General features: G+C 46.1%; 1 protein-coding gene across 1 annotated transcript in view; it reads right to left on the reverse strand.

Moving 5' to 3' along the window:
- Positions 1-25,111, reverse strand: part of ALOX5 (arachidonate 5-lipoxygenase) — a 298,340-nt gene that overhangs the window by 74,538 nt on the left and 198,691 nt on the right. The window contains exons 9-10 of the mRNA XM_081949557.1: positions 19,327-19,413; positions 16,833-17,011 (exon numbers count right to left, since the gene is read on the reverse strand). Of these exons, the coding sequence (XP_081805683.1) occupies positions 16,833-17,011; positions 19,327-19,413 (266 nt within the window). The remainder of the gene's footprint in view (positions 1-16,832; positions 17,012-19,326; positions 19,414-25,111) is intronic.

The raw sequence follows: 25,111 nt of genomic DNA on the forward strand, positions 1-25,111 counted from the left end.
AGTGACGATTATATATAAAGCAGATCAATGTATGAACTCTATTATATATTCTGCTTCAATGACCTGCAAAATATGCCATATTTTTCAGAGTATAAGACACACTCTCCCCCCCCCCCCCAAAAAAGAGGCTGAAAATTTGGGTGCATTTTATAGTACGAATGTAGCTTTTTGGAAGCTGTTTTTCAGCCCCAATGAGGCGCTAACGAGTGAAGTGATCTTCCATGCTTTGGCTGCTTTTCTCATTGCTGCTCCCTCTGATGATCAGCTGTGCTTTAGAAGCTGTTTTTTACCCCCATTCAGGGGATAAAAAGGGCGCGTGCGCTCAAAACCAGCAAGCCTATGTGTTTTATAAACAAAATTTTATTGGTTTTTAAAACAAAATATTCAAGGAAAGGGGTAATGGATGAAGTACAAATTTTGACAGTTACATTATGCAGGAAATGCCCCCCCCCCATTCTCATAACTTTCATTTACTAATACATTAGTTTGTTATTACTAAGTACTATTTTGTCAGCAATAAACTTTTATCTTAAGATAATTTCAATCATTTTATATCACACAGATTTTCAAGTTCATTTTTGTGATCTGAGTTTTCTCAATGTTGCCTCTTCTCTCTCCCCCCCCCCCCCCCCCCGGCAGGGCTCTGGCACCTCCTGTGTCCTGTATGTCCGGTGTAGTGTCATTAGGTTTATCTAGGAGGACTTAATTTTTTTCCATAAAGGCCTCAGCCTCAGTGGTCGTGTTGATTCTAACTCTCGTGTCCTCCCAGCATACCTTCTGGCAACAGCCATCGAAACCACACCCCTTTCTGGTATAATTTATTCGCTAAGAGCGAATATTTTTTTCTTTTATCTCTAACTTTCTTTGGGATCTGTTTCAGAATGATAGCCATCCTTATATTTTAATGTTTGCCCCCTTTGTGCACTCAGAATCTCGTCTCTTGTGGTCTTTCTAAGAAATTTGATGTGTACCTCCCTTGGAACATTGTGTGTTCTAGCATATGTTGAGTTTACTCTATAAACCAGATCCATGTCGCACCCCATCTGTTGTCTGTCTTTTCCAATAAATTCAGCCAATAAATTTGCCATAATATCCCTCAAGTTTTCATCATCAACCTCAATTACATTTTGGAACCTAAGAAAGAAGGACATTCGTTCAAATTCCGTTTTTATCTGGTGGTTCTCCAGTTCTTGATTTCCTTTCTGCACTCCCTTCACCTCTCTTCTCATCTCAGCCGTTCCCTCCTCCAAAAGTTCCAGTCTCTGTGAATTTTGGGTCACATGGCCTTTATTCTCTCTGATCTGCTCGTTCATTTCTTTCAGTTGATTTTTTAATTCCTCCTGCCCCTTTAAGAGTTGTTCAAACATCTGTTGAAAGTCCACCTCAGAGGGCTTGGGCTGGAACAAGGAAGTTAGTGTCTGTTGTCCGCTGGGGCTGGACGTTGAGGATGTTGGGGCGGAGCCCGCAAATCCCGGCTTCCCCGGTGGTGGTCTTTTGGGTGGCATTGTGGTAATCAGAGCTCAGAGATGAAAATGTCAATACAGAAAAAGAGCAACTGGGGAGGTGGGTAGCCGAGAGAGATCACGAGGCAGAGGAGCCCAGACAAATAAGGACCTAGGTAATAAAGCAATAAAGTCCTTTGTTCCAAGTCCAGGTTAAGATGTAACACGAGACTTCTCTGAGTGCCACGGAGACAAAGACAAAATGCCAGCAACTTCTGTAGGTGGAGTCAAATTTCAAAGTACATAAAGACAACGGAAGTATGCCATCTTGCCCTGCCAGCTCCGGGATCCCAAGGCAAAAATTTTCAAAGTTTTCAAAATACAACAGATCATCACCTCATTTCACAATTGCAGTAAAGGAAATCTGCTTTTTGCTACGAGGGTGATTCCATTCCAAGGCTCCCCCCCTCCTCCTCTTCTGGGGGCAGGGAGCAAAACAGTTTCAAGCCGCTTGTCCAAGGGGGGGGGGAATCCCCCTCCCTCCAATCACACTTCCCAGCCACGAATTGAAGATCTTTCCAAATAGCTGACAGTCTGTTTATTTTCATTCAATCATCAAAGGGAACGGGGGGAATCTCCATCTCACCGTACAGCAACTGCGTCCTTCGAATCTCGAGTTTCATCCAGCTGCCTCAACGCGAAGACGCCACAGCGCCTCCCCTCTTGCCTCCCGGTGCCTAGGGCGATGCGGGGCCCCCTCGGCCGCCGCCGACACAGGAGATCCCCCGCTACACCGCCCCCTCGGCAGGAGCCCCTCCAGAGTGTCCTGTGCCCCCCCGATCAAAGGGGAGCCCACCAGGAGTGCGCGGGGCGAGCAAAACTTGCCCGTCGCGAACTGCAGCTGGAACCAGAAACCCCAGCAAGCCTATGTGTTGAAGATGACCAGACTAAGGATGCTAGCCAGATGAATACCTGATAGGCAGACGTTTTTTTCCTTCCCCAAAACTAAGGTGCATCTTATATTCCGGTGGGTCTTAAGCTCCGAAAAATGTGGTACTTTTCTTTTTGGCATGGACCTGCTCTTGCTATTTCTAAGCATTAAATTATGAAATGATGTATTAATATCTAATGAAATACTAGCTAAAGAATGCAGACAAAAATGGGGAGAAACTCTACTGAATAACAAATATCCCAGAATTAAGTCAAGAGTTTCTGAAGTCTTCAAACAATTGTAAATGGAATAATTTATTAAATGTGGGAACCTGTTTATTTCTTTAAAAATATTTGTTTATTCTTAACAAACTACTGTATTTTTTGGAGTATAAGACGCACTGGAGTATAAGACACACCAAGATTTTGAAGAGGCAAATTAAAAAGTTTTTGCAATCTGCAGACCTCCACAAAACGGACCGTTTTTCATCAAAAAAAAAGGGCATGCATAGCCTTTAGGAAGCTTGTAAAGTGCTCCTGGGGGCTGTCCTCCCCAAATGAGCAAAAATGGCCCATTTTTTGTGAAAACGGGCCCGTTTTTTGTCAAATAAAGGGCATGCATAGTCTTTAGGAGGCTTATAGAGTGCTCCTGGGGTCGGGGGGGGGGGAACTAGCAAAAAAATGGCCTGTTTTTCACTCATTTGTGCCCTTCCCAGCCCCCAGGAGCACTCTGGAAGCCTCCTAAAGGCTATGCACTGCCATTTTTGCAAAGGGGGTGGGGTTTCAGGAGGCCAAAAATGCTGTATTCAGTGTATAAGATGCACCCAGATTTTCAGCCTCTTTTTTGAGGGGAAAAGATGTGTCTTATACTCCGAAAAATGCGGTAATGGATTTAGGAATACACATTTTCACATATGGAACATTATATGGAACATTACGTGAACCACAAGTACTTTTTTATTTTCTTGAAATATCAATATAGAGTTATTCTAGTATCATCAGAAAGGCTCACATTAAGGGAAACTACCAGATTAGAACTTGGAACATTGATCTAATATGCATTTGTTCAAATCTTTCAGCTCAAATTTAATTGCTCTTTTCAAATTTGTTTCTATGTGGAATTATTTAGTTATTTAGTTCCAATAAAGGAGAACATACATAGCTTAGGATTGAAATGAGGGGTCCTTGGTTTTCTCTGAGCTTGGCTATTTTCTTGCAGACATTTCATTACCTAATTATCTAGGACTAGAATTGATGATATTACCTAATTTGAGTAATTAAATGTCTGCAAGAAAACAACCAATCTTAGACGCAAGCATGAAATCCTCTTATCTTTGCTACCGATTCGGTAGCTGGAATAATTATATGGCATGTCTGGGCACTTGCAGAACCTTTTGTGCATGCGCAGAAGGTCCATGATGATGTCAGGGTGGGTGGACAGAGCCTCACGCCGCTGCCACTACCGGTTCGCCTGAACTGGTGCGAACTGCAGAATACCACCTCTGCTTAGACAGCACCAGTGGTGGGTTCCTACTGGTTTGGATTGGTTCGGCCGAACCGGTAGTGGTTTGGTGGCCTGGGTCGCTAGAACCAGCAGCGACCCAGGCCTGCCACATCCCCAAACTGGTTCTCCAGGCAGCACACCATCTTGTTTTTAGCTTCTGTGCATGCACGGAACAATTATTATTGTACTGCGCATGGACACACAGCATGCCCACGAACAAACTGGCAGTAGTGCCTGCCGGAACCTACTTGCTCCAATTGCAGCGTTCCCATAGTTATTTTATGATTCAGGCATTTGGGCACCAGATCACAATTATGATGGTTGTACTGTTCTGTGATAGTTGCTATTTGTGACCTTTTTGGATGGTTTCCAACCAGAAAAGTCAATGGGAAAGTTGGCAGGAAGTTGCAAGTCACTCCTGCTGCTTTATTGCCTGTCCATCCCTGTGCTCCTTAGTGTCTGGCCCTAGCAGCCTCCCACTTGCTCACGTGCCATAGTGCCCATCGGTGATACCCACCCACCCACAGCTCTGCCTTTCTGCCTGGGACTCTACCTCATCCCATATTACTCCTCATACATAAGGTCCTCACTTAACAACCCACATGAACCTGGGGTTATAATGACAACTAGGATTGCCATTGTTAAGCAATGTTTTCATGTGACATAATGGTTTATGACCACATCACTTAGCAATGCACATTCTTGTCCCAATTGCCATTGTAAATGAAGACTACCTGTAGAGACCTTTTTTTTTAAAAGTATGAACTGATGAGGAGGCGGCTTTCTTAAACTTGATGTGAGGAATGTCATGATGTGTGTTTGGAAATATAAAAATAATGCTGGTGCTGTTTTAATGAATATAATTATATAAACTGTAGTAATTACTAAAAATAGGTGATGCATTTGATCAAAGACTTGAAGCATTTCTTCTGAGGCCTGGCCAGCCTCCCATGCCATCCCCTTCTTATCTCCAGAGATCTTTCAAGGCAGAAGTTGGGCTTGGAAGAAATTGCTTGCTAAAAACGTTTTCTTCTGCACTGAGTTGTCCCCACGTTGTTAGCAGGTGTGACTTGTTCTGTGCTGATCCAGCCATACCGATGTCAGGCCTGCAGCCATCTTTTCTTTTGGCCTGCCACACTTTCTATTATTCTACTATGCATTTTCTATTGTGGAAAAATGGGAGAGGGGATTGTACATAGTTACATACTATGTAGCCATAACAAAATTCTTTCTATGTTGGCACATCTGGGAAAACCCGAATCTGAAAGCTTCCCGGTTTTTCCAGATGTGCCAACATGGCTCCCTTAATAAATTGGAACTCTGATCAATACTTTTCCATTTGACTCTGATCTACTTTTGGATGCTATTTGGAACCCTGACATTAACCCAAATCTCCAATAAAATACTTCACCAGCTACCCCAAATTTTGGGGTGCTGTCTGGGGTTCTGAGCCCCAGCACTGATCCAAGCCCAGGCAATGTAAAGACTCTGGGAAGATGGAGGAAGAGAAGAAGCCCATGAAGAAAGTAGCAGATGACGGATTGCCTATCTATGTCGAGACCATCTACATGTCTTCAAAAGTTTGTGGTGGAAGCTGCGGAAGCTGTGGAGCTGTGAGCCAGGTGCAAAAAAACGGCCCCTAGGCATCCCTCGCAATCGGACCTAACTCTGCAAGATGAAGCCACAGGATTTACTTCCCCTAAGGTGTTGCTATTGGTGCCACATATGGGTGCAGGATCAGCCTCGACCCACAAGTGGAGAGAACCAAAGCAGACACCAACCGGGCGCTCCGATGATTGGGGATTCCAGCCACCGTCATGCAGTCAGTCTCTGGCTGGCCTCCCAAACCAATTTGGACAGCTTAATGTGAGTAATCAGCCTTTGTCTTACCACCCAGATGGACCAGCCAACGTTTTCACCTTCTTGGATTGAGACTCCACAACGCAATGGAGTGGGGATTTATACTCCTTCCATACAGTGAAAAATGGGTTAGCCCAAAACCTCGCCGCTGGAATAAGACCAACGGCAGCACCCCTTCACCCTGGGGCACAGACAGCCCATCAACTGGGATGGGGAAGTCAACTCAGCCAGCAGCAGAGGGGGTAGTGGATTTTGCTCCCTAGCCAGTCACCGATGTTTGGCTTGCAGCCTGCAAGTCAAGTCCCACCGGAGTGGGCCTTTTTCCCGGGCCATGGATGGGCGCAATGTCAGTGGACGCCTCCTTAGCAGATGGCACTGTTTCAGATAACTGGCCCAGGGCAACCCCAAGGAGTGACCCCTCAACAGGTTCCAGCCCAACTGCCACCACATGGCAGCCCCAAGCCGCAATGCCCCAACAGGTTCCTGTCCAACCGCAGCCACAGGGAGTAGCGCCACAAGGGGGGCTTCAGCCCCAAGCACCCATCCAACCACCTGCACAAATCCAGGCACCAGCACTGCTGGCTCCCGAACCCCTCGATTTCAGGCAACGTTTGATGGGACCCCTGGGAAGCTAGCCTACTTCCTAAATTGAGTCTGGGCGCATATTGATCAATTTGGGGATCAATACCCTTCCGACCAAGAGCTGATTTCAGTGATAACTAACAGAATGAATGAAGAGGGAGCGATCGAATGGGTAGCGAAGCTCCACAACAAGATGGCTACTGAATTAAAAGATACAGACAGGTTCGTTCACCTGATGCGAATTTGATTTAGCAATATGGCCCAACAAGTGGAAGCAGAAGAGTACATCCAAGGATTGCGGCAGACTGGCCGTCCTGTGAAGAATTAGTTTGGGAGTTTAGAAGGGCGGCCAGAAAACTAAGGGACTGGCCAGAACGACTCATGCACACAAGATGCTCTAGACCCCAACTGAGAAAGGCATGCAGCATAAGGGGAGGTGCCAGAACAGATCCAGAATTGGTATACTACCACAGACATCCTGGATTACGACCTTAACCCCCATCGAAAGCCCACTGCTGAAAAGCCAGCTAGAAGACCTTTGGGCCACCGAACACAAACAAAGAAAGCAGAAATGCCTCGCCCAAGTCTATGGGAGCAATAAAAAGTTACCGGTGTGATCAAGATGGACACAGAGCTTCAAAATGCTTGGCTCCGGCCCCAATCCCTCAAGCTCGCAACCAAGCCATCAGTGGGAGAAGAAAAAGGCCCACAAAAACCACCCAAAAAGAGTCATCTCACCCAACAAACGAAGGATCCGATCCCCAACCTGGGGAGATGGAGACTCCACCAGATAGGGAAACCAGTTCAGAGGAGGAAAAAAGCAGCAAAGACGACCCGATGGTAAGTGCACCCATCCACCCCTTTGCCATCAAAGCCAAACTCATAGTGCCCAAGATGGGAGTAGAAGGGGAAGTTGAAGCAGTTGTGGACACGGGCTGAACCTGGTACTTAATCAGCATGTCCATCGTGAAGCAGCTGGGCATACGGACATGTCCTTTAGCCAATCCCATTCTGTTTGAGCAAGTGGACGGGATGCTAATTGGAGGGGCCCCGCCAAGCTAATGACCAACTTGGTGAAGTTGCAGATAGGGCGGCAGTATGAACTTCTCAGATTCATCATAGCACCAAAAATGAATGAATCAATCATCTTGGGGCTTGCATGGTTGGACAAATGGGTACCTACTATAAAGTTGGAGGACGGTGTTTGACTCTAGGCATTGGCCTGCTACCCCCCCCTTAAAGCCAGAAAGCAACCATCGAACCCCTTAAAGCAGAACGTCCAGAGCCTGCAGCCCCTGCAGCAGATACTAAATTTCCAGGCATCCAGAAAATACCAAAAGAATACTGAGATCTGGAAGAGGTTTTCAGTGAGGAAGATTGCAATTATCTCCCCCCTCACCGATCCACCGATTGCGCGATAGAGTTCATGCCTGGGGAAACCCAACTGACGCAAAAAATGTATTCCATGGCTCCTAAAGAGATGGCGGAATGAAGGAAATACATCGATACCAATTTGAAGCGGGGCATTATCCAACCAGCCAATTCAGAAGTAGCAGCCCCTATGCTTTTCAAAGAGAAGAAAGATGGGGGGGGGAGGCTCTGCGTTGACTTCTGGGGAATCAACGGTGTTTCCATAAAAAACACCTCTCCCCTCCCCCTCATGAAAGACATGTTGAACCACTTGGCTAAAGGCAAAGTATTCACCAAACTGGACTTGAGAGAGGCATATTACTGCATATGTATCAGAGAGGGAGATGAATGAAAGACTGCCTTTAACTGCCCCCTTGGCAGTTTCCAATTCAAGTCATGCCATTTGGGTTACAAGGGGCCCCTGCAGTCTTCATGCAATTCATTAACGAGATGCTCATTTACTTTGATGACATTCTCATCTTTTCTGAGACCCTAGAAGAGCATGTAAAGCTGGTGTGGCAGGTCCTGAAAAAACTTCTAGCCGCCAAGCTCTAATCTGAACTATCAAAGTGGGAATTCCACAAAACATTACTGGATTAACTTGGCTATCATATCTCCAGTGAGGAGATAGACATGGACCTAAGGAAAGTGAAAGCAGTGCTAGACTGGCTACCCCCACGTATCAGCAAACAGCTACAAAGTTTCCTGGGATATGCTAACTTCTATCGACAATTCATCCTGACTTTTGCAGAAGTTGCCCTGCCCTTGACTGAACTGTTAAAAACAGGGCCATCCCCAACAAAATCAAAGCCAAATCAACCTATTGGGTGGACAATAGACTGTCAAAAAGCATTTGAAAAATTAAAATGGCTCTTTGCCCAAGAGCCCATTATGAAACACCCTGACCCAGAACAGTAATTCATAATCCAAGCAGATGCCAGTGATGTGGCTGTAGCAGCAGTGCTGTTGCAAAAGAACAAAGAGGAACAACTCTTGCCATGTGTGTATGTCTCCAAAAGCCTCACCGCCATGGAAAGAAGGTGGGCCATTTGGGAGAAAGAAGCCTATGTGGTCCAGTGGGCATTACTCACCTGGAGACATTTCCTAGAGGGGAGGAACATGCCATTCGAGGTCCGGACTAATCATAAAAACCTCAAAGCCCTAAAAAGCCCCCGGAAACTGTCTCCAAAGCAAGTTCGCTGGGCACAATACTTCAGAAGATTTGGAGATCACTTCCGGTTCCTGCTGCCGACGGATGTGCTGTCCGCCGCTCGTCTCCTCGGTTGGCTCTGTAAGGAGTACAGGGGGCCTTGGAGGGGTCTCCTGCCGAAGGGCGGCTCGCTGAAACCCCCCGGAAGCGGCGGAAGCTGGCGGGGGTGTTTTCAGCCTCACCTAGGAGCTGGGGAGTGGAGGGGGGGGTTGGGACAGCTTCGGGCTGTCTGCCCTTTCGCCGAATGGGCTCCGGGAGGAAGGAGTTTATCCAAGGAAGAGCGGCTGAATGCTGGTGGTGGGGGAGCCATCCTGATATCCTTAATCGTCATTAAAGGATAAGCAGCAGACTACTGTAAATTCGTATTCAACTTATTTGAAACTGAAGATTAGAGGGGGGTGTTTCTTCTCTTTACCCACCCCTCGGATTAAGCGGCATTCGAACTATCTCTCTCTCTATTGGAATGGCGAGAGAACAAAGGCTGACTCGTCACTTGAACTAACTATGTGAGAAAGATCGCTATCACAACTGCAAGAGATGATTGCTGAGCTGTCTTTTTTAAAAAAAACTTTATGGAGATCTCTGTTCTTCTCCCTGTGAAAAGAGGAGCCAAGATGGTCCCCTTCCGTCTTTGTTTTTGCACTTACAAATGAAGTCTGCCTTTTGAAACTACCTTCGGGGAAAAAAACCCTCTGGTATTGTTTTATTACCCTCTCTGAGGGAGACCGGGACCCCCCATTACGTGGTCTTTCTGGACTTTGAGTATTCGACTTTCCCCTTTCTGGTGTGCCTCGGAACTGTGAAGGAGAATTAACTCTTCGCTTTCGGATTTGCCTGCCTCCTTGGACTGGCACAGCTGCGCAGTCCGCTGACGCCATTTTCTTTGTAAAAGACTTATATACATCTCTGAACTTAGACAAATGGGGCCTAAGAAACCACCAACGGGCAAGTCATTTTCGGCTCCTGCGTCTGCCACCTCCAGTCCAAGCATGCAGCAAACGAAAATTACTTCATTGTTACAAGAAGAAGGGTCTGGAGAGAGCCCCAAAGAGCTATCTGTTACCCAAATGTTTCAAGAAATTATGAGGGGTCAAAATGAGTTGAAAAAAGAGGTGACAGATCTCAAAGATGAACTCAGAGATGTTAAGCATCATATTTAAGAAAAGAAACAGAGAATTGTGGTGTTGGAGGAGGGAGCGGCTGGGCTGGAGGAGGAGGTTAAGGCAATCCGGAAGGAAAATGTAGACCTAAAAAACTTTATGGCAAAAATAGAATTTTAAAGAATGCCTTTTTTTCTCAGATTCCAGAATCTACCAGAGACAGAAAATGAAGACCTTAAGGATATTATGAGTACAATTTTAGCAGAATACATTAAGAGAGACAAAGAACAGCTGTGGAGGGATATGGATCTGGTTTGCAGGATTAATTCAGCATATGCTAGAACAGTGTTTTTCGACCTTTTTTGGGCAAAGGCACACTTGTTTCATGAAAAAAATCACGAGGCACACCACCATTAGAAAATGTTAAAAAATTTAACTCTGTGCCTATATTGACTATATATAAAGTAATTCTCTTGAATAGGAATCAAATAAACACAAAGAAAGTATTTTATAATTACTTTATTACGAAATAGTAAGTAAAGAGAAATATGAAAAATTATAAAATACTTTATTCAGTGCGCAACCCGGGCCTGTTTGGCTGAACACAAAGCTGATATTCTGGCTGGAATTGAAGAAAGACACACACGTAGCTCTTCGTCAATAGCTCTCAGTCTTTCTCTGTATTTTGTTTTTATAGTCCACCAAGGGCATCAATCATATTAGTCCAGGCAGGGATCTGCAAAATTGGCTCTTAAGACTGGTGGACTTCAACTCCCAGAATTCTGAGAGTTGAAGTCCACCAAGGGCATCAATCATATTAGCCCAGGCAGGGATCTGCAAAATTGGCTCTTAAGACTGGTGGACTTCAACTCTCAGAATTCTGAGAGTTGAAGTCCACCAAGGGCATCAATCATGTTAGCCCAGGCAGGGATCTGCAAAATTGGCTCTTAAGACTGGTGGACTTCAACTCCCAGAATTCTGAGAGTTGAAGTCCACCAAGGGCATCAATCATATTTGCCCAGGCAGGGATTTGCAAAATTGGCTTTTAAGACTGGTGGACTTCAACTCCCAGAATTCTGAGAGTTGAAGTCCACCAAGGGCGTCAATCATATTAGCCCAAGCAGGGATCTGCAAAATTGGCTCTTAAGACTGGTGGACTTCAACTCCCAGAATTCTGAGAGTTGAAGTCCACCTAGGGCGTCAATCATATTAGCCCAGGCAGGGATCTGCAAAATTGGATCTTAAGAGTGGTGGACTTCAACTCCCAGAATTCTGAGAGTTGAAGTCCACCAGTCTTAAAACAGCCACCTTTGCAGACCTCTGTGTTAGCCCAAAGCCTGGCGCTGGGCGGGCCTTGCTCCCCCATTGGTGGAGCCCCAAGAAGCGAGGAGGGAGAAAAAGAGACGGAGGCAAGGAGCTTCTCCCCCCCAAAAAAAAATCTTATCAGGGAGTCGGCAGGCAGTAGCAAATTGCCTGATCACGCGGCGTGATCAACTAATTTGCTACTGCCCGCCCGGCTCCCCGGTTAGATTTTTGCTGGGAGGAGGCGGGGGGGAAGCTCCTTAGCCTCCGTTTATTTTTCTGCCTCCTCGCTTCTCGTCCCCGCCAGGCGGATCTGATCGAAACGCCCGTGTGCAAGAGGCGAGCCCTTACTTTTATTATTACTTTTATATTTACTCCGTCTCCTCCTGCTCCGGTCCTCCTGGTTTTTTTTTTTTAATCTTTCGAATTTTTCAATTTTTCCCACGGCACACCAGGCAACATCTCGGAACAGTGGTTGAAAAACACTGTGCTAGAAGTCATAATGCTCCAAGGGAGGTACATGTTAAATTTCTCAGGAGGACCACAAGGGATGAGGTGCTTGGGGCCCAAAGGGAGGGACCACTAAAATATAAAAATGAAGAAATCACCATTCTTAAGCAAATTCTGAAAAAGATAAGAGAAAGAAGGAGGAAGTATTTCTCCTTATCGAAGAAATTATACAATAAAGAAGTTTGGTTTAGATGGTTATTGCCAGAGGGAATGTTGATCTTTTGGGAGGGAAATAGAATCAGCATTAATACAGTGCAGGAGGCTGAATCCTTCATTAAAAAATATTTCTCTCTCCTAGAAGACGAACACAGGGAAAGTAGTGAAAAGGGTAGCAAGGTACAAGATATGAAGGAGGGGGGGCTGTGGCTTCACCTGGGGACAGGGAGGAAGGAGCAATATCGAAAAGGCTCAGGTCACAAAAATAAAAGTATTTGAAATATTTGTAATTGTTGATATACTAGAAAGTGACAAAGGAAAAATGATTGAACACATGGTTGATACAATTTAGAATAAGATTCTGTTTTTTGCTTATCTTTTATACGTTGTTTTTAATATTGTAAAAATTGTGAAATCTGGAGGGATTTCTACCACTAGCGTGGGAGCTGCCAAAATTTTCTATGCATCCCTTTACCTTTTCCCATAAATGTTTAAAAACCAATAAAATTCTTAAAAAAAAATACTTCAGAAGATTTAAATTAGAAGTGAAGCACATCCCTGCTGGGAAGAACTTGCTGGCGGATGCCTTATCGAGGAAACCACAGTATGACAGTAAGAGGGAAGAAGTTATTCACCCCATCATTCCCCCCAACCAAAAGAGGGCTCAAGTCACCACCAGAGGCTGGGCCAGGCTATTCTCAGCCAGGACAAGCTGACCGCAGCAATGAAATTGGTGTTGCCAACTGACCCCTGGCTCGATGACAATAAAGATATCCTGACCATGAGAGATGTCTTAGCCTGGAAAGGATCCAAACTGTACGTTTCTGCTAACTTGCAGTTGGAAGTACTACAGCGAAGCCATGATGCAAAATTGGGAGGTCACTTTGGATTCCTAAAAACGCTCCATCTTGCGAGACATCAATTTTGGTGGCCAAGATAAAAGCAGAAGTAAAAGATTACGTGAAGAGCTGTGCCACTTGCGCAACCATGAAAACCCGGCCAGGCAAACCCCCTGGATTACTTCAGCAGGTGGCTAAACCTAGCCAACCATGGGAAGAGATCACAATGGATTTCATCGTAAAGCTCCCAGACAGCGGTAGAAATAAAGTTATTTGGACAGTCATCGACTTGTTTTCCAAGCAAGCTCATTTCATCACTTGCTCAGGCTTACCGTCTGTAAAGAAACTAGTGATGTTTGTCAAACACATTTCCTGCCTACATGGAGTACCCAGGAGAGTCATCTCTGACCATAGAGTTCAATTCACCACCAAGTTCTGGAGGGAGTTCCTGAGGTCCATTGGGTCCATGCAGGGACTTAGCTTGGCTTTCCATCCGAGCATGAACAGAGCAGCGGAATGCAAAAATGCAATGCTGGAACAATACATCTGTTTTTATGTGGATTACTAGCAAGATAACTTGTCAGACTTGCTATCTTTTGCCGAAGTCGCATATAACAACGCTGTCCACAGCAACACTGGATTAACTCCTTTTCAAGTCACCAGCAGCATGGAATTTGTTCCCATGCCTGAACTGCCTAGAGAGCCCCCCTCCTCCATGTCTCTGACTGAATGGATGGATGCTCTTAAAAAGGGGTGAGAGAATATGAATGAAGCTCTGGCAGAGGCAGCAGAAGAGAACAAGATAAACACCAACCCCCTTTCCGTGTGGGGGATAAAGTTTTCTTGTCTACCAAATACATAAGGTTAAGGATGCCTAGCAAGAAATTAGGGCCAAATTTTTAGGTCTCTTCCCAATAGTAAAAATAATTAACCCAGTTATGGTTCGGCTCAATCTGCCCAGAATTCTAGGGAAAATTCACCCATTCTTTCATTGTAGTTTGCTGAAACCTATGCTTGGGTCCAACCTAAGGCCATTGACCCAGCCTCCCCCTCCTCCAGTAGTGATATAAGGAGAAACTCACTATGAAGTGAAGAAAATTTTAGATTCTAGATTGTATAGAGGTCGTTTGCAATATTTAGTGCATTGGAAGGAGTATCCTTTGTCTGAAGCTACATGAGTGAAAAGTTGGAATGTAAAAGCTGATATGTTAGTGAAACAATTCCATGATGAATTTCCCGATAAGCCAAAGGGGCCCCCTGGCGGGAGTAGAGGTTATTAGTTATGCTTATATTAACCCCCACTTATTCTTTCAGGATACACTTTTCTTTCTGAGGCCGCCTGTCAGGCCTGCAGGCACTTTTTATTTTGGATATTTGGCCTGACACACTTTCTATTATTCTACTATGCATTTTCTATGTGGGAAAATGGGAGGGGGGATTGTAAGGAGTTACATACTATGTAGCCATAACAAAATTCTTTCTAGAAAGCCAAGGTCATCCTTTGTCTCTGCACCTCTGTACCTGACCAGAACTGGATGGGTGGAACTGCCAAGCATGGTAGTGGGAGATTGACCATGTGATGGAGTTGTGGGTGTGGGGGCAAGATCTTCAACTTTCTGATGTTTTCCCAGATGTGCCAGCATGGCTCCCTTAATAAATTGGAACTTTGAGAAATACTTTGCCTTGGACTCTGCTATTTGGAACCCTTACAACCGAGACAGCAGGCCAAGCTGGCTGCACCCACCCTACCCATCTATGCCCACGTGGCTGTACAAAGTCAGCCACGCCAAGTGAGAAGCATTAAGCCAGCCACACCCACCCTCCATACTGGGATCACCCAGCCATGCCTACCCAGCCTCAGTGCATTAACAAGTCTTAAAATCAATAAACAGAAGGTGCATTGTCATTCCCATTTTAGAGTACATCTGGTGGGAGGGGTGAGGAAGGAGAGACTGAAAAAGTTGTTACATTCTCATCTGTTCCTGTTTAGGGTTTGGTATCTTTCATTCATGGCATATACTATATGTGCTTAAACGGGTCTAGTATTGCTTGTTACATCTGCATGCAAAGTTGACTGAAAAGCATATTGAAAGCATTATAACAAGAAATCTGACTGAGGGTTTTTTCACCTTTTGAAGTCTTATTTTGAATCAGATTGATTCCTCTGGGCTTCTACCTGAGTTTGCTTCCTATATTTTGTGCATAAATTAGGTGTCGAACCGGCCTCCCTCAGCAACCAAGAAAGAAACCACTTAACTCCATTTTGCGGAATTAAGAGTACTTTTGCTGGTTATAAAAGATAGCAGCTAAGCAAAGCAAGATCTGAGGCAAAACCACGCGAAATCATACATATCAATATGTGACCAACCCCCTCCCCTTGGTAACTCTCATCCCACTGTCCAATCTGTAAATCGTTTAGGTATCATGTGAGTTCCATCTTCAAGGAGCATCATCAGATAGGTATGTAGGACGGTTGGCCTTGACCGACACCAAGCGCTAATCTCCAGCATGCTTAGTAGACGGTGAGACCAAAACTCCCTGTTTTCAATCTCTCCTGTACTAAAGCTTCCCCTCCCAAATACCAGCCCCCCCCTTCCTGTTTCAATGGCAGCTGAAAGCAAATAGCAAAACAGAGGCTGACATCAGGCTTTTTGTGATTGTGTATTTTTTAATTAGCAATTCGCAAAGAGAATTGAAAGCAATTAGTGAATATTAATTTCTTGGAAAGGAATGCATGATGGTAAATGCAACACCAGAATAGCTTTTTAAAAACATGATTCACTGATAAAATTAGCAGAACTCATTTTCTATCTTCAATACACTTTCACAGATTTTACTGATCTATTGTTAACTAGATACAAAGTAAAGGAACATAAGGAATGTAGGCTGTTTTCTGTCAAGCATCCCCTTTCTCCCTTGGTACTGATGTTTCATTTGGCTTATGAAAACTAGATGTGGTATATTTCTTATTCAATTTATATAGCCACCCATCGCACATACATCTCTAAACAACTTACAAATAAAATGGTAAAATATAAAATATAAAAACTAAAACACACAGCAGTCAGGCATCCTTCAAATATCAATTCAGCGAAAAAAATAAGGTTTGTCACATATCCAAGGACTCTAGACTGGGTCCTAAAATTAAATTTGTAAGGTCTTATGAAAGGCCAGCAAGAACCTGATCAATCTAATCTGAGATAGACAGTGGTCCAAAGAACTCCCCTTCTGGGTCCCACCAGTCAACCCTTCTTAGCTGACATTATCCATAGCATTACCCTCCTGCCTGTAAATGAAAGGTAAAGATAATTGGGGAACATGGTCCAATAACTAACCTAATCACAAGCCATGAAGATCTTTAAAGATAACAACCACCACCATGAATTACATTTGGAAATACAGTGAAAGCCAATGCAGCTGGCAGGGCAGTGATGTTACATGCCCTGAATAATTGGTGCCATTAACTGCGTTGCTACATTGTGCACAAGTTAAAGCTTCTTTAATTCTTCAAGCACAGCCTCATATACAGCCCATTGCAATATTCTGGAGATGATGAGGTCATGAGCAGGACATCCCGGTCCAGGAATAAGACCAACTTACACACACTTCAAAGTGTACAAAAGCTCTCTTAGCCACAGCTGCCATTTGCCCCTTCTTTAGAGACAGATGTGCAGGACGATTCTCAGATTGCATATCGTGTCTGTCTGGAGTGATGACATCCCATCCAGAAATCTGAGCATTTGACTATTTGCGATCTATACTTAGATGGCTGTTTGGTTACCATAGCTTGCAGAAATATAGCATCCATCCTTGCAATAATTTGAAATTATCTAAAGTAGAAGACAAGCAGAATACACAGGTATTGGCTAAACAAAGAATGACCTATATAAACTCATCTTTTCCAACTATGCTTCATTATTTATATTACTGCTATCTAAAAACTTAATAAAATGAAAATCTTAACCAAGTATTATTTCAACTTTTTACCTTTTGATTGCATCCCATACTTTTACTCCATCATCCCGATAGTAGTAGTATGGAATATCCTCATGGCTTTCCATATGTCTTGACTTGATTTCTTCAGAAAAGCAGAGAGAGCTGTAGGTAAGATGTTTCATTGCTCGCTGGACCATTTGCACATGCCCACCACCTCCAGTGGCATTTGCCTTTAGCAACCAAAACAAATAATATAGGTCATTAAGAAAAACATAGTTGAGAAAGACCCCACATTCCTAAGATTAGGAGGTCACACAGAAGGATGCAATGATCTTTATGTGTGCTGCTCTAGCTTCCATACAGGCTTGTTTTCATATTAAAGGCTTAGCCATTCAACTTCCCCACATTTTCCAAAAAAACCTTACACACTCTTTACACTACAGAAAAAAACAAGAAGTATTTGTATTTAATGGGTGGGTTTTTTCCTCTTCTGTAGGAAATAAGGGCAATTATAGCTGCTATCCAGTTCTAATAATATATGAAAATAGGGAAGCCAAAATTGGTGTCCACCAGTTAGGATGTTTTGTTGAGGTTCAGGGGGGATTAATAGTCCTCCTGAAGCTTTTTCAAATTTCATAATGTGACATTTAAAGCAGTCAGAAAATAGGGATTGAGTGAGGGAGTGTCATTTAATATAATTTAGTGGTCTATGAAGGAGCAGATGCAATAGTTTTGCCTGGGCATCATAAAGCTAGAAGCATTGTTGATCTATATCATTACAAAGTGACAAAGCCAGTTGCTGTAGAATGAAACAGTATGTATGAAGAAGCTTCAACTGTTGTCAAATTCCTTAAAGAAGCTCACAGTGATGAAAGCAAGATTCCCATAGATTAGGAGACGTAGATTTGTTAAAATGAAAAAGGGTTACAAAATCTTGAAAACTGAATGTATCTTCATTTATTAATCAGTATGTTAAGGTTTATTTCCCATTACCTTTATCTTCTTTTTAAGTCTTGGTTTAATGGAGAGTATTTCCATGGGAACACAAATTGTTTATTATGAATGAGACAATTGACTGAAAGTTGAAAACAAAACAACAAATAAATTTAAGACTATGAGAATATAGAAATGGGACAGTAGAAGGGACTAAGGTTCCAGGCAGGAAGAAGAAAGGTGAAATTTACAATATGACAAATGTATGTCACTTGAGACATTTCAAATGTTTTTTGAAGAATTGGGAGATAAACCAATAATTAAATTGACAGTAAATTAATGTACTAAATGTATTTTGGAAGATTTTAAAGAAAAAGTGAAAGATGTGGCAGACATTAATAAGGAAGAATTTATGGATAGATAGACAGAATGAAGAGGACATACAAACTCTCGCTGATGTTGAAAGCCAAGGAGTTATGGGAACAAATGGTATTCACTTGTATTTCCAATGGAAGATCAACATCCAATGAGGGAACAGAAACTTTTAGCAGTAAACTACTGGCTTAAGGGATGGTGCTTTTAAGACAACTTCAGATTCCAAGACCACAGTCTACATTACCTACACGAAAGACTTCTGGCAAGGTATACCGCAATGTTTTTCAGATGCAAACCGGTAGTAATGCCAGCAGGAACCCACCCCTTATAGGTCATCTAGTCCAATCCCCTGCTCAAGAAGGAGACCCTACACCATTTCTGACAAATGGCAGTCCAATCTCTTCTTGAAAGTCTCAAGTGATGGAGCTCCCACAACTTCCGAAGGCAAGCTGTTCCATTAGTTGATTGTTCTCACTGTCAGAAAGTTCCTCCTTATTTCTAGGTTGAATCTCTCCTTGGTCAGTTTCCATCCATTATTCCTTGTCTGGGCTTCAGGTGCTTTGGAAAATAGCTTGACCCCCTCCTCTCTGTGGCAACCCCTCAAGTATTGTAACACTGCTATCACGTCTCCTCTGCTCCTTCTCTTCACTAAACTAGCCATGCCCAGCTTCTGTAACCATTCTTCATATGTTTTAGTCACCAGTCCCCTGATCATCCTGGTTGCTCTCCTCTGCACTTTTTCTAGCGTCTCAACATCTTTTTTACAGTGTGATGACCAAATCTTGATGCAGTACTCTCGGTGTGGTCTTACTTGGGCTTCATAGAGTAGTATTGGTACCTCACCTGATCTTGATTGTATCCCTCTGTTAATGCAACTTAGTATTGCATTGGCTTTTTTGGCTGCCGTTGCACACTGCCAACTCATATTTAGCTGATTGTCCATTAAGACTCCAATATCCCTCTCACAATCACTGCTATTAAGCTTGGTTTCACCCAGTGTATATGTGTACTATACGTTTGCTTTTTCTTACCTAAGTGTAGGACTTTACTTTTCTCTACATTTAATTTCATTTTGTTAGATAGGGTCCAGTGTTCAAGTTTGTCAAGATCCTTCTGGATCTTGAGGTTATCTTCTAGGGTGTTAGCTATTCCTGCCAGCTTTATATCAACTAGAACTCATGGATCTTCTGGTTTATAGCATGGAGCTTTAACCTCTAAACAAACTAGCTAATCTTACCTTGTCAAAAAGTCCATATTCACAGATAAGTTGCTCTCGAGCTTTGGTGTTTATAGCTATTGTAAATCGTACATGAGGTATCAGGAGCTAAAAATGAGAAGAGAAAAAAATAGATTACTGGAGGAAAAACGTTTCATAACTTTCTAAATATTACCATAAAAGTTAGAAATGGCTATGTAGTGAGCAAGGCTGAGCTCTTTTCTCAAACCTTTCTCCCAGAAAACATCTAGAACAGTGATGGCGAACCTATGGCACGCATGCCACAGGTGGCACACGGAGCCATTTGTCAGGGCACGCGAGGCGCTGCTCTGTCAGCTGACCAGCATGCATTCGCGGGCTGGCCAGCTGAGTTCACCCTTTTTTAAAGCCATTTTTCGCCCTCCCCAGGCTCCAGAGGCTTTATAGGAGCCTGGGGAGGGCGAAAACAGCCTCCCCCGCCCCCCCGGAAGCCCTCCGGAGGCGTCAGGGAAGCCGCTGGACAGTCCCTGAAGCCTTTGGAGTGCTCAAAACGATCCTCCGAGCAAACCGGAAGTGACTTGTGGGTTTGCTCGGAGGGTCATTTTGAGCGCTCCGAAGGCGTCAGGGAAGCCTCCGGACGGTCCCTGAAGCCTTCGGAACGCTTAAAACGACCCTCCGAGCAAACCGGAAGTCACTTCCGGTTTGCTCGGAAGGTCGTTTTGAGTGCTCCAAAGGCATCAGTGAAGCCTCCGGACGGTTCCTGAAGCCTTCGGAACGCTTAAAACGACCCTCTGAGCAAACCGGAAGTGACTTGTCTCTCCAATTCTGGGAATCTGGGATTTTTGAAAATAGACTTAAGTAGCACTTCCTCCTTCATTTTTCCTCATTGGAACAATGATCCCAAAGTCACCAAGTAAGCTTCCATGGCTGACACCCGCTATATACTAATGCTCAGAGTTTCGGTAACAAACAGGGAGAACTTGAAGTCCTAGTACATGAGGGCAGGTACAACAGTATTGCTATTTTGAAATGTTATAGGATGTAACCCATAACCAGAACATACTGCTAGAAGTTATAAATTGTTTTAAAAAAAACCAGAACTAACTCAAAAAGAGAGAGAGCAATAGTTTTGTGTTGTGGCCCAGCAGGAGCCGTTGGAGCTGCTGAGTCGGCTCTAGAAGATGTGGAGGACCCTGGACAGGGTTGCAATTCCGATCAGGGATCAGAGAGGCTGGTTGGCCACCAGGAGGCGCCTCAGGCATGGAACAGTGGTGAAAGCCAAAGGGAGTGTGCTCCTGACGTCATGCCTTGGAGCAGTGGGGAGGAGACAAGGGAGTTGGTCCTGGACGCAATGTGTCGATCACACCCGTAACATCTGCAGGCCAGGTGCTCAGCTCGCCCAAGGTGGCAATGCCGCCGAGTTTAGCGGAGTTCGCGGATGTTTTTAGCAAGCAGGAGGCGGATCAACTGCCGCCGCACCGGCCTTATGACTGTCCCATTGACCTGGTATCTGATGCGAAGCTCCCTACGGGTCGCCGGTATTCCATGTCCGAGCCAGAGTTGGCCGCATTGTGGGACTTTCTAGACAAGAACCTCACCCGGGGTTTTATCCAGCCCTCGTCTTCGCCACTGTCTGCCCCAGTTTTGTTCGTTAAAAAGAAGAACAGGGATCTGAGACTTTGTTGCGATTACCATTGCCTGAATTCCATCACAGTGCATAACCGTTACCCACTGCCCCTGATTCCTGAGTTGTTGGAGCGGCTCTGGGAGGCGACGGTGTTCACGAAACTGGACTTGCGTGGTGCTTATAACCTGGTCCGAATCAGGGCGGGGGACGAATGGAAGACAGCCTTTGGCACCCGGTACGGATATTTCGAGTACACGGTCATGCCGTTTGGGTTGACCAATGCCCCAGCAGTCTTCTAACACTTCATAAATGATATCTTCCGGGACCTCTTGGATCAGTTTGGCGTCATTTACCTGGATGACATCTTGATCTACTCGATGTCCTGGAAGGATCATCAACAACATTTGCGCCTGGTCTTTGCAATGACTCCGAGAGCATCGTTTGTTCGCAAAGCTGGAGAAGTGTCAGTTCTGGCAGACTACTATCGAGTTCCTGGGGCATCGTATCTCCCCTGAGGGAATTGCGATGCAGCCGGGCAAGGTGGAGGCGTTACGCAGTTGGCAACCCCCTTGATGTATGAAGGATGTTCAGAGACTCCTCGGGTTTGCCAACTATTACTGGACCTTAATCCCCAGCTTTGCTTTCTTGACCGCACCCCTCACTCAGCTCCTGCAAAAGAAAGTGCTGTTTTGCTGGGGACCCACGGAGCAACAGGCGTTCGTGATCCTGAAGCATGCCTTTATGAAGGAGCCAATCCTGAAGCACCCTGATCCCCATCGTCCATTTGTGTGGAGGTGGACACGTCTGACATCGCAGTGGGTGCGGTATTACTGCAGGCTCACGCCCCTGATGGTACTCTTTTCCCTTGCGCTTATTACTCACGGAAACTCAATCCTTCCGAGCGCAATTACACCATCTGGGAGAAGGAGTTGCTGGCTATCAAGGTGGCATTTGAGGCCTGGAGGCATCACCTGGAGGGGGCGAGACATCAAGTCGAGGTCCGGAAGGACCATAGGAATTTAGAGTTTCTGACAACGGCGCGCAAATTGAACCAGCGCCAGATCCGGTGATCTCTGTTCTTTGCCCGGTTCAACTTCAAAGTGACTTACATTCCTAGTGTGCAAAACCAAAGGGCGGATGCCCTGTACAGGAAACCGGAGTACTCTGACCCTGCAGACTCGCTTCCACCCCGGACTGTTCTACCCATCAAATCCTTCGCTGCAGTTCACGAGCCTGTGGACTTACGGTCTCTGATACGGGATGCGCAGCGGGGCGATGAGTGGGTAGAGCAACAGAGAGCAGAGGTAGGGCCGGCTTCCCCGTGGACTTTCGGCGATGACCTTTTGAGATACCGGGACTGGCTCTATGTGCCCACAGGGCCTCTCTGTGGACTTGTTCTCTCTCAGTGTGATGACAATCCAGCGGCAGGTCATTTTGGCCTTTTCAAGACTTTGAATCTGGTCTTCTGTACTTTCTGGTGGCCCCGCTTATGACACGATGTGCAGATTTACGTCACGTCGTGTGTGCAGTGTCGACAGGCCAAGTCAGCGACAGGAGCTCCTCCTGGCTTGTTGCAGCCATTGCCAACCCCAGACAGACCCTGGGGAGCCGTATCCATGGACTTCCTGACAGAGCTGCCTCCATCTTCAGGTTTTACCACGGTCCTCGTGGTGGTGGACATGCTCACCAAGATGGCGCATTTCATCCCGTCAGAGATTGCCGACAGCCCGCGCCACTGCCCGCATGTTCATCCAGCATGTCTTCCAGCTGCACGGCCTACCCGACCGGGTCGTGTCGGACCGTGGGACGCAATTCACGGCCCAATTTTGGAAGGGGCTGATGTCCAGGTTTGTTTGTCCTCGGCGCACCATCCCGAAACCAATGGGGGGACGGAGGCGGTGATTGGGAGCCTTGAACAGTACCTGCGCTGCTTTGTGAATCAGCAGCACAACAACTGGCCGGAGTACCTGGCCGTGGCGGAGTTCGCGTTTAACAACTCGCAGTATACTTCCACATGGACGACGCCCTTCATGGCTAATGTCGGGTATCACCCTTGCTTTTTCCCTCTCACCCCAGTGGACTCCCCAGTCCCCGCAGCGCAGGACTTCCTCTCTGAGCTCCAGGCGGGTCACTAAGTGGTGCGCCGCTATCTGAATCAGGCAAAGGAGGACTACAAAAAGGTGGCAGATAAGTCTCGAGGTGCGGTGCCGGAGTTGGCTGTGGGAGATCGCATGTGGCTCTCCACGCAGCATCTTCCCTCCCTTGCCCCTTCTACTACGCATGCCCAAGATGGTGTCCTGTCGCGTTTGAGGAGAGCTTCGGGGAGATGGTTGTCCTTCTTGGGGCTTGCAGGGGTACCCTATTCCATCGTTGGTTCCAGTTCCAGGTATGAGAACTTCCTGGGACTCGGGGATACCCTTGAGCTGCGATGTCCTGCCTTATAGCCGGAACATCGGGAGTGAAATGGGGCGGTTAGCGGTGAAAGGAGAATGGAGAGCGTCGGCTGCTGCTGCCGTGGGTGTGGTCAGCAGCTGTGGCGGAACACCTGGTCTGGGGTCTCTGCAGCCGGTGTGGGTATGGTAGGCGGTGGGGCGGGACGCCCGGTCTGGGGTCTCTACAGCTACCACTCCCCAAGCCGTGGTTTTATCCTGGCTGCTCCCCCCCTCCCTTATGAACATGATAAATTAGATCAGTGGGGAGGGGCTGAGGCAGCTGGCATGGATACTAACGCCAGCGGAAGATGGCTTCAGGAGTTGGCGTAGGCGCGGTTGGAGGGGGGGCTTCGTTATGCCCTCCCCCCGGTATTACCACCATTGCCTGGACCACCGTACTGTGCCATTTGGCCATTTGGCCCCCCCTCCTGTGATATTATGGACTGGGTCAACGGAGTGCGGCCCTGGCGATGGATGTGAGTGTGGCTGGCATTGGCGGAGCTTAGCTGTTGGAGTCGGAGTTGGAGCAGCTACCGATGCTGCCGCTGTCCTCGTTGCCGCCATCACTGGCCGCTTCACCACCTCGCAAGCTAGCATCTGCTGCGATTTTGGACAGCTGTCCGTTACCCTTACATATTGTCCCCAACACCGACTATTTTTATGATGGACATAAGCTTACTGCTACCCCCTTCAACACTGCCGGCTGCCCCCCCCCCCCCCCCGTGGACATGTCATCTCCTCGTTCCATCTCCCCATGATGTCATCCCGTTTGGTTGATGCCACACTCTCCTCTATGCGACAGAACTTTATTCCCTCCGGGAACTCCCCCTTTGGCCTTCTGACCTCTCAAGACGCTTCCTTAATGATGGATCTTGGGATCCCGAGAGGTGGCATGCGAAGAAGAGCCTTCGTAAGGATTTTTTACAGGGGCTTTGAAACCAATTTTTAAGGGGGGGATGGGATTGATTTGGATGGCTCAGACAGGCTTGGGGGGAGTCTGCCAGGGCACAGGCCAGAGCTAACTAATGGGCGCGGGTTGGGAGGGCTAGGAAGGGTTGGGAAGGGTTGGGATTCCGGGGGAGTCATTAAGCCATTCCATTGGGGGTTCACCATGTCTACTGTTTGTGGGAGAGGCAGATATGGTGGGGGCTGAGGGCCAAATGATGTTCGGAGGACACGGGTTTGCTGTTTAAGAGCGATCGCATGTTCTGACCCCGAAAGGTTCCTGATGGAGCTTGGGACTTTTCCTGAATCCCTTGCTCAACCGAAGCCCTAGTGGAAACCTGGAATAGGGCGGCCGCTGGGGCCTTGGATCGCGTTGTGCCTCTGCGGCCTCTGACCCGGTGTCGATCCTGGGTGGCTCCCTGGTTTACTGCTCCGGGAGATGAAATGCCGGAAAAGACGTCTAGAGAGTGGCTGGAGGGCCAGCTGGTCCGAATCTGATTGAACACTAGTAAGAATTCATATTAAATCCTACTTAGTGGCGATAGAAGCGGCAAAGCGGCAACATTTTTCCACTCTTATCGCATCCGCAGATAACTGCCCAGCCGCCCTGATTAGGGTGACACGCTCCTTACTTAACCAAGGAACTGGGGAAGACCCCTTGCAGGGTAGGGCTGAAGAATTTGTTCAGTATCTGCAGGATAAAATCGCTCAGATCCGGACAGGCTTGGACTCTGACTGGGTAGATTCGACGGGGATGAATCTTGAGGAGACAATCTGGGATGAGTTTGACCCTGTGACCCCGGAAGGCATGGACAGGATTATG

This window comes from Natrix helvetica (assembly GCF_964273705.1).
Source record: "Natrix helvetica genome assembly, chromosome: 3".
Taxonomy (NCBI): domain Eukaryota; kingdom Metazoa; phylum Chordata; class Lepidosauria; order Squamata; family Natricidae; genus Natrix; species Natrix helvetica.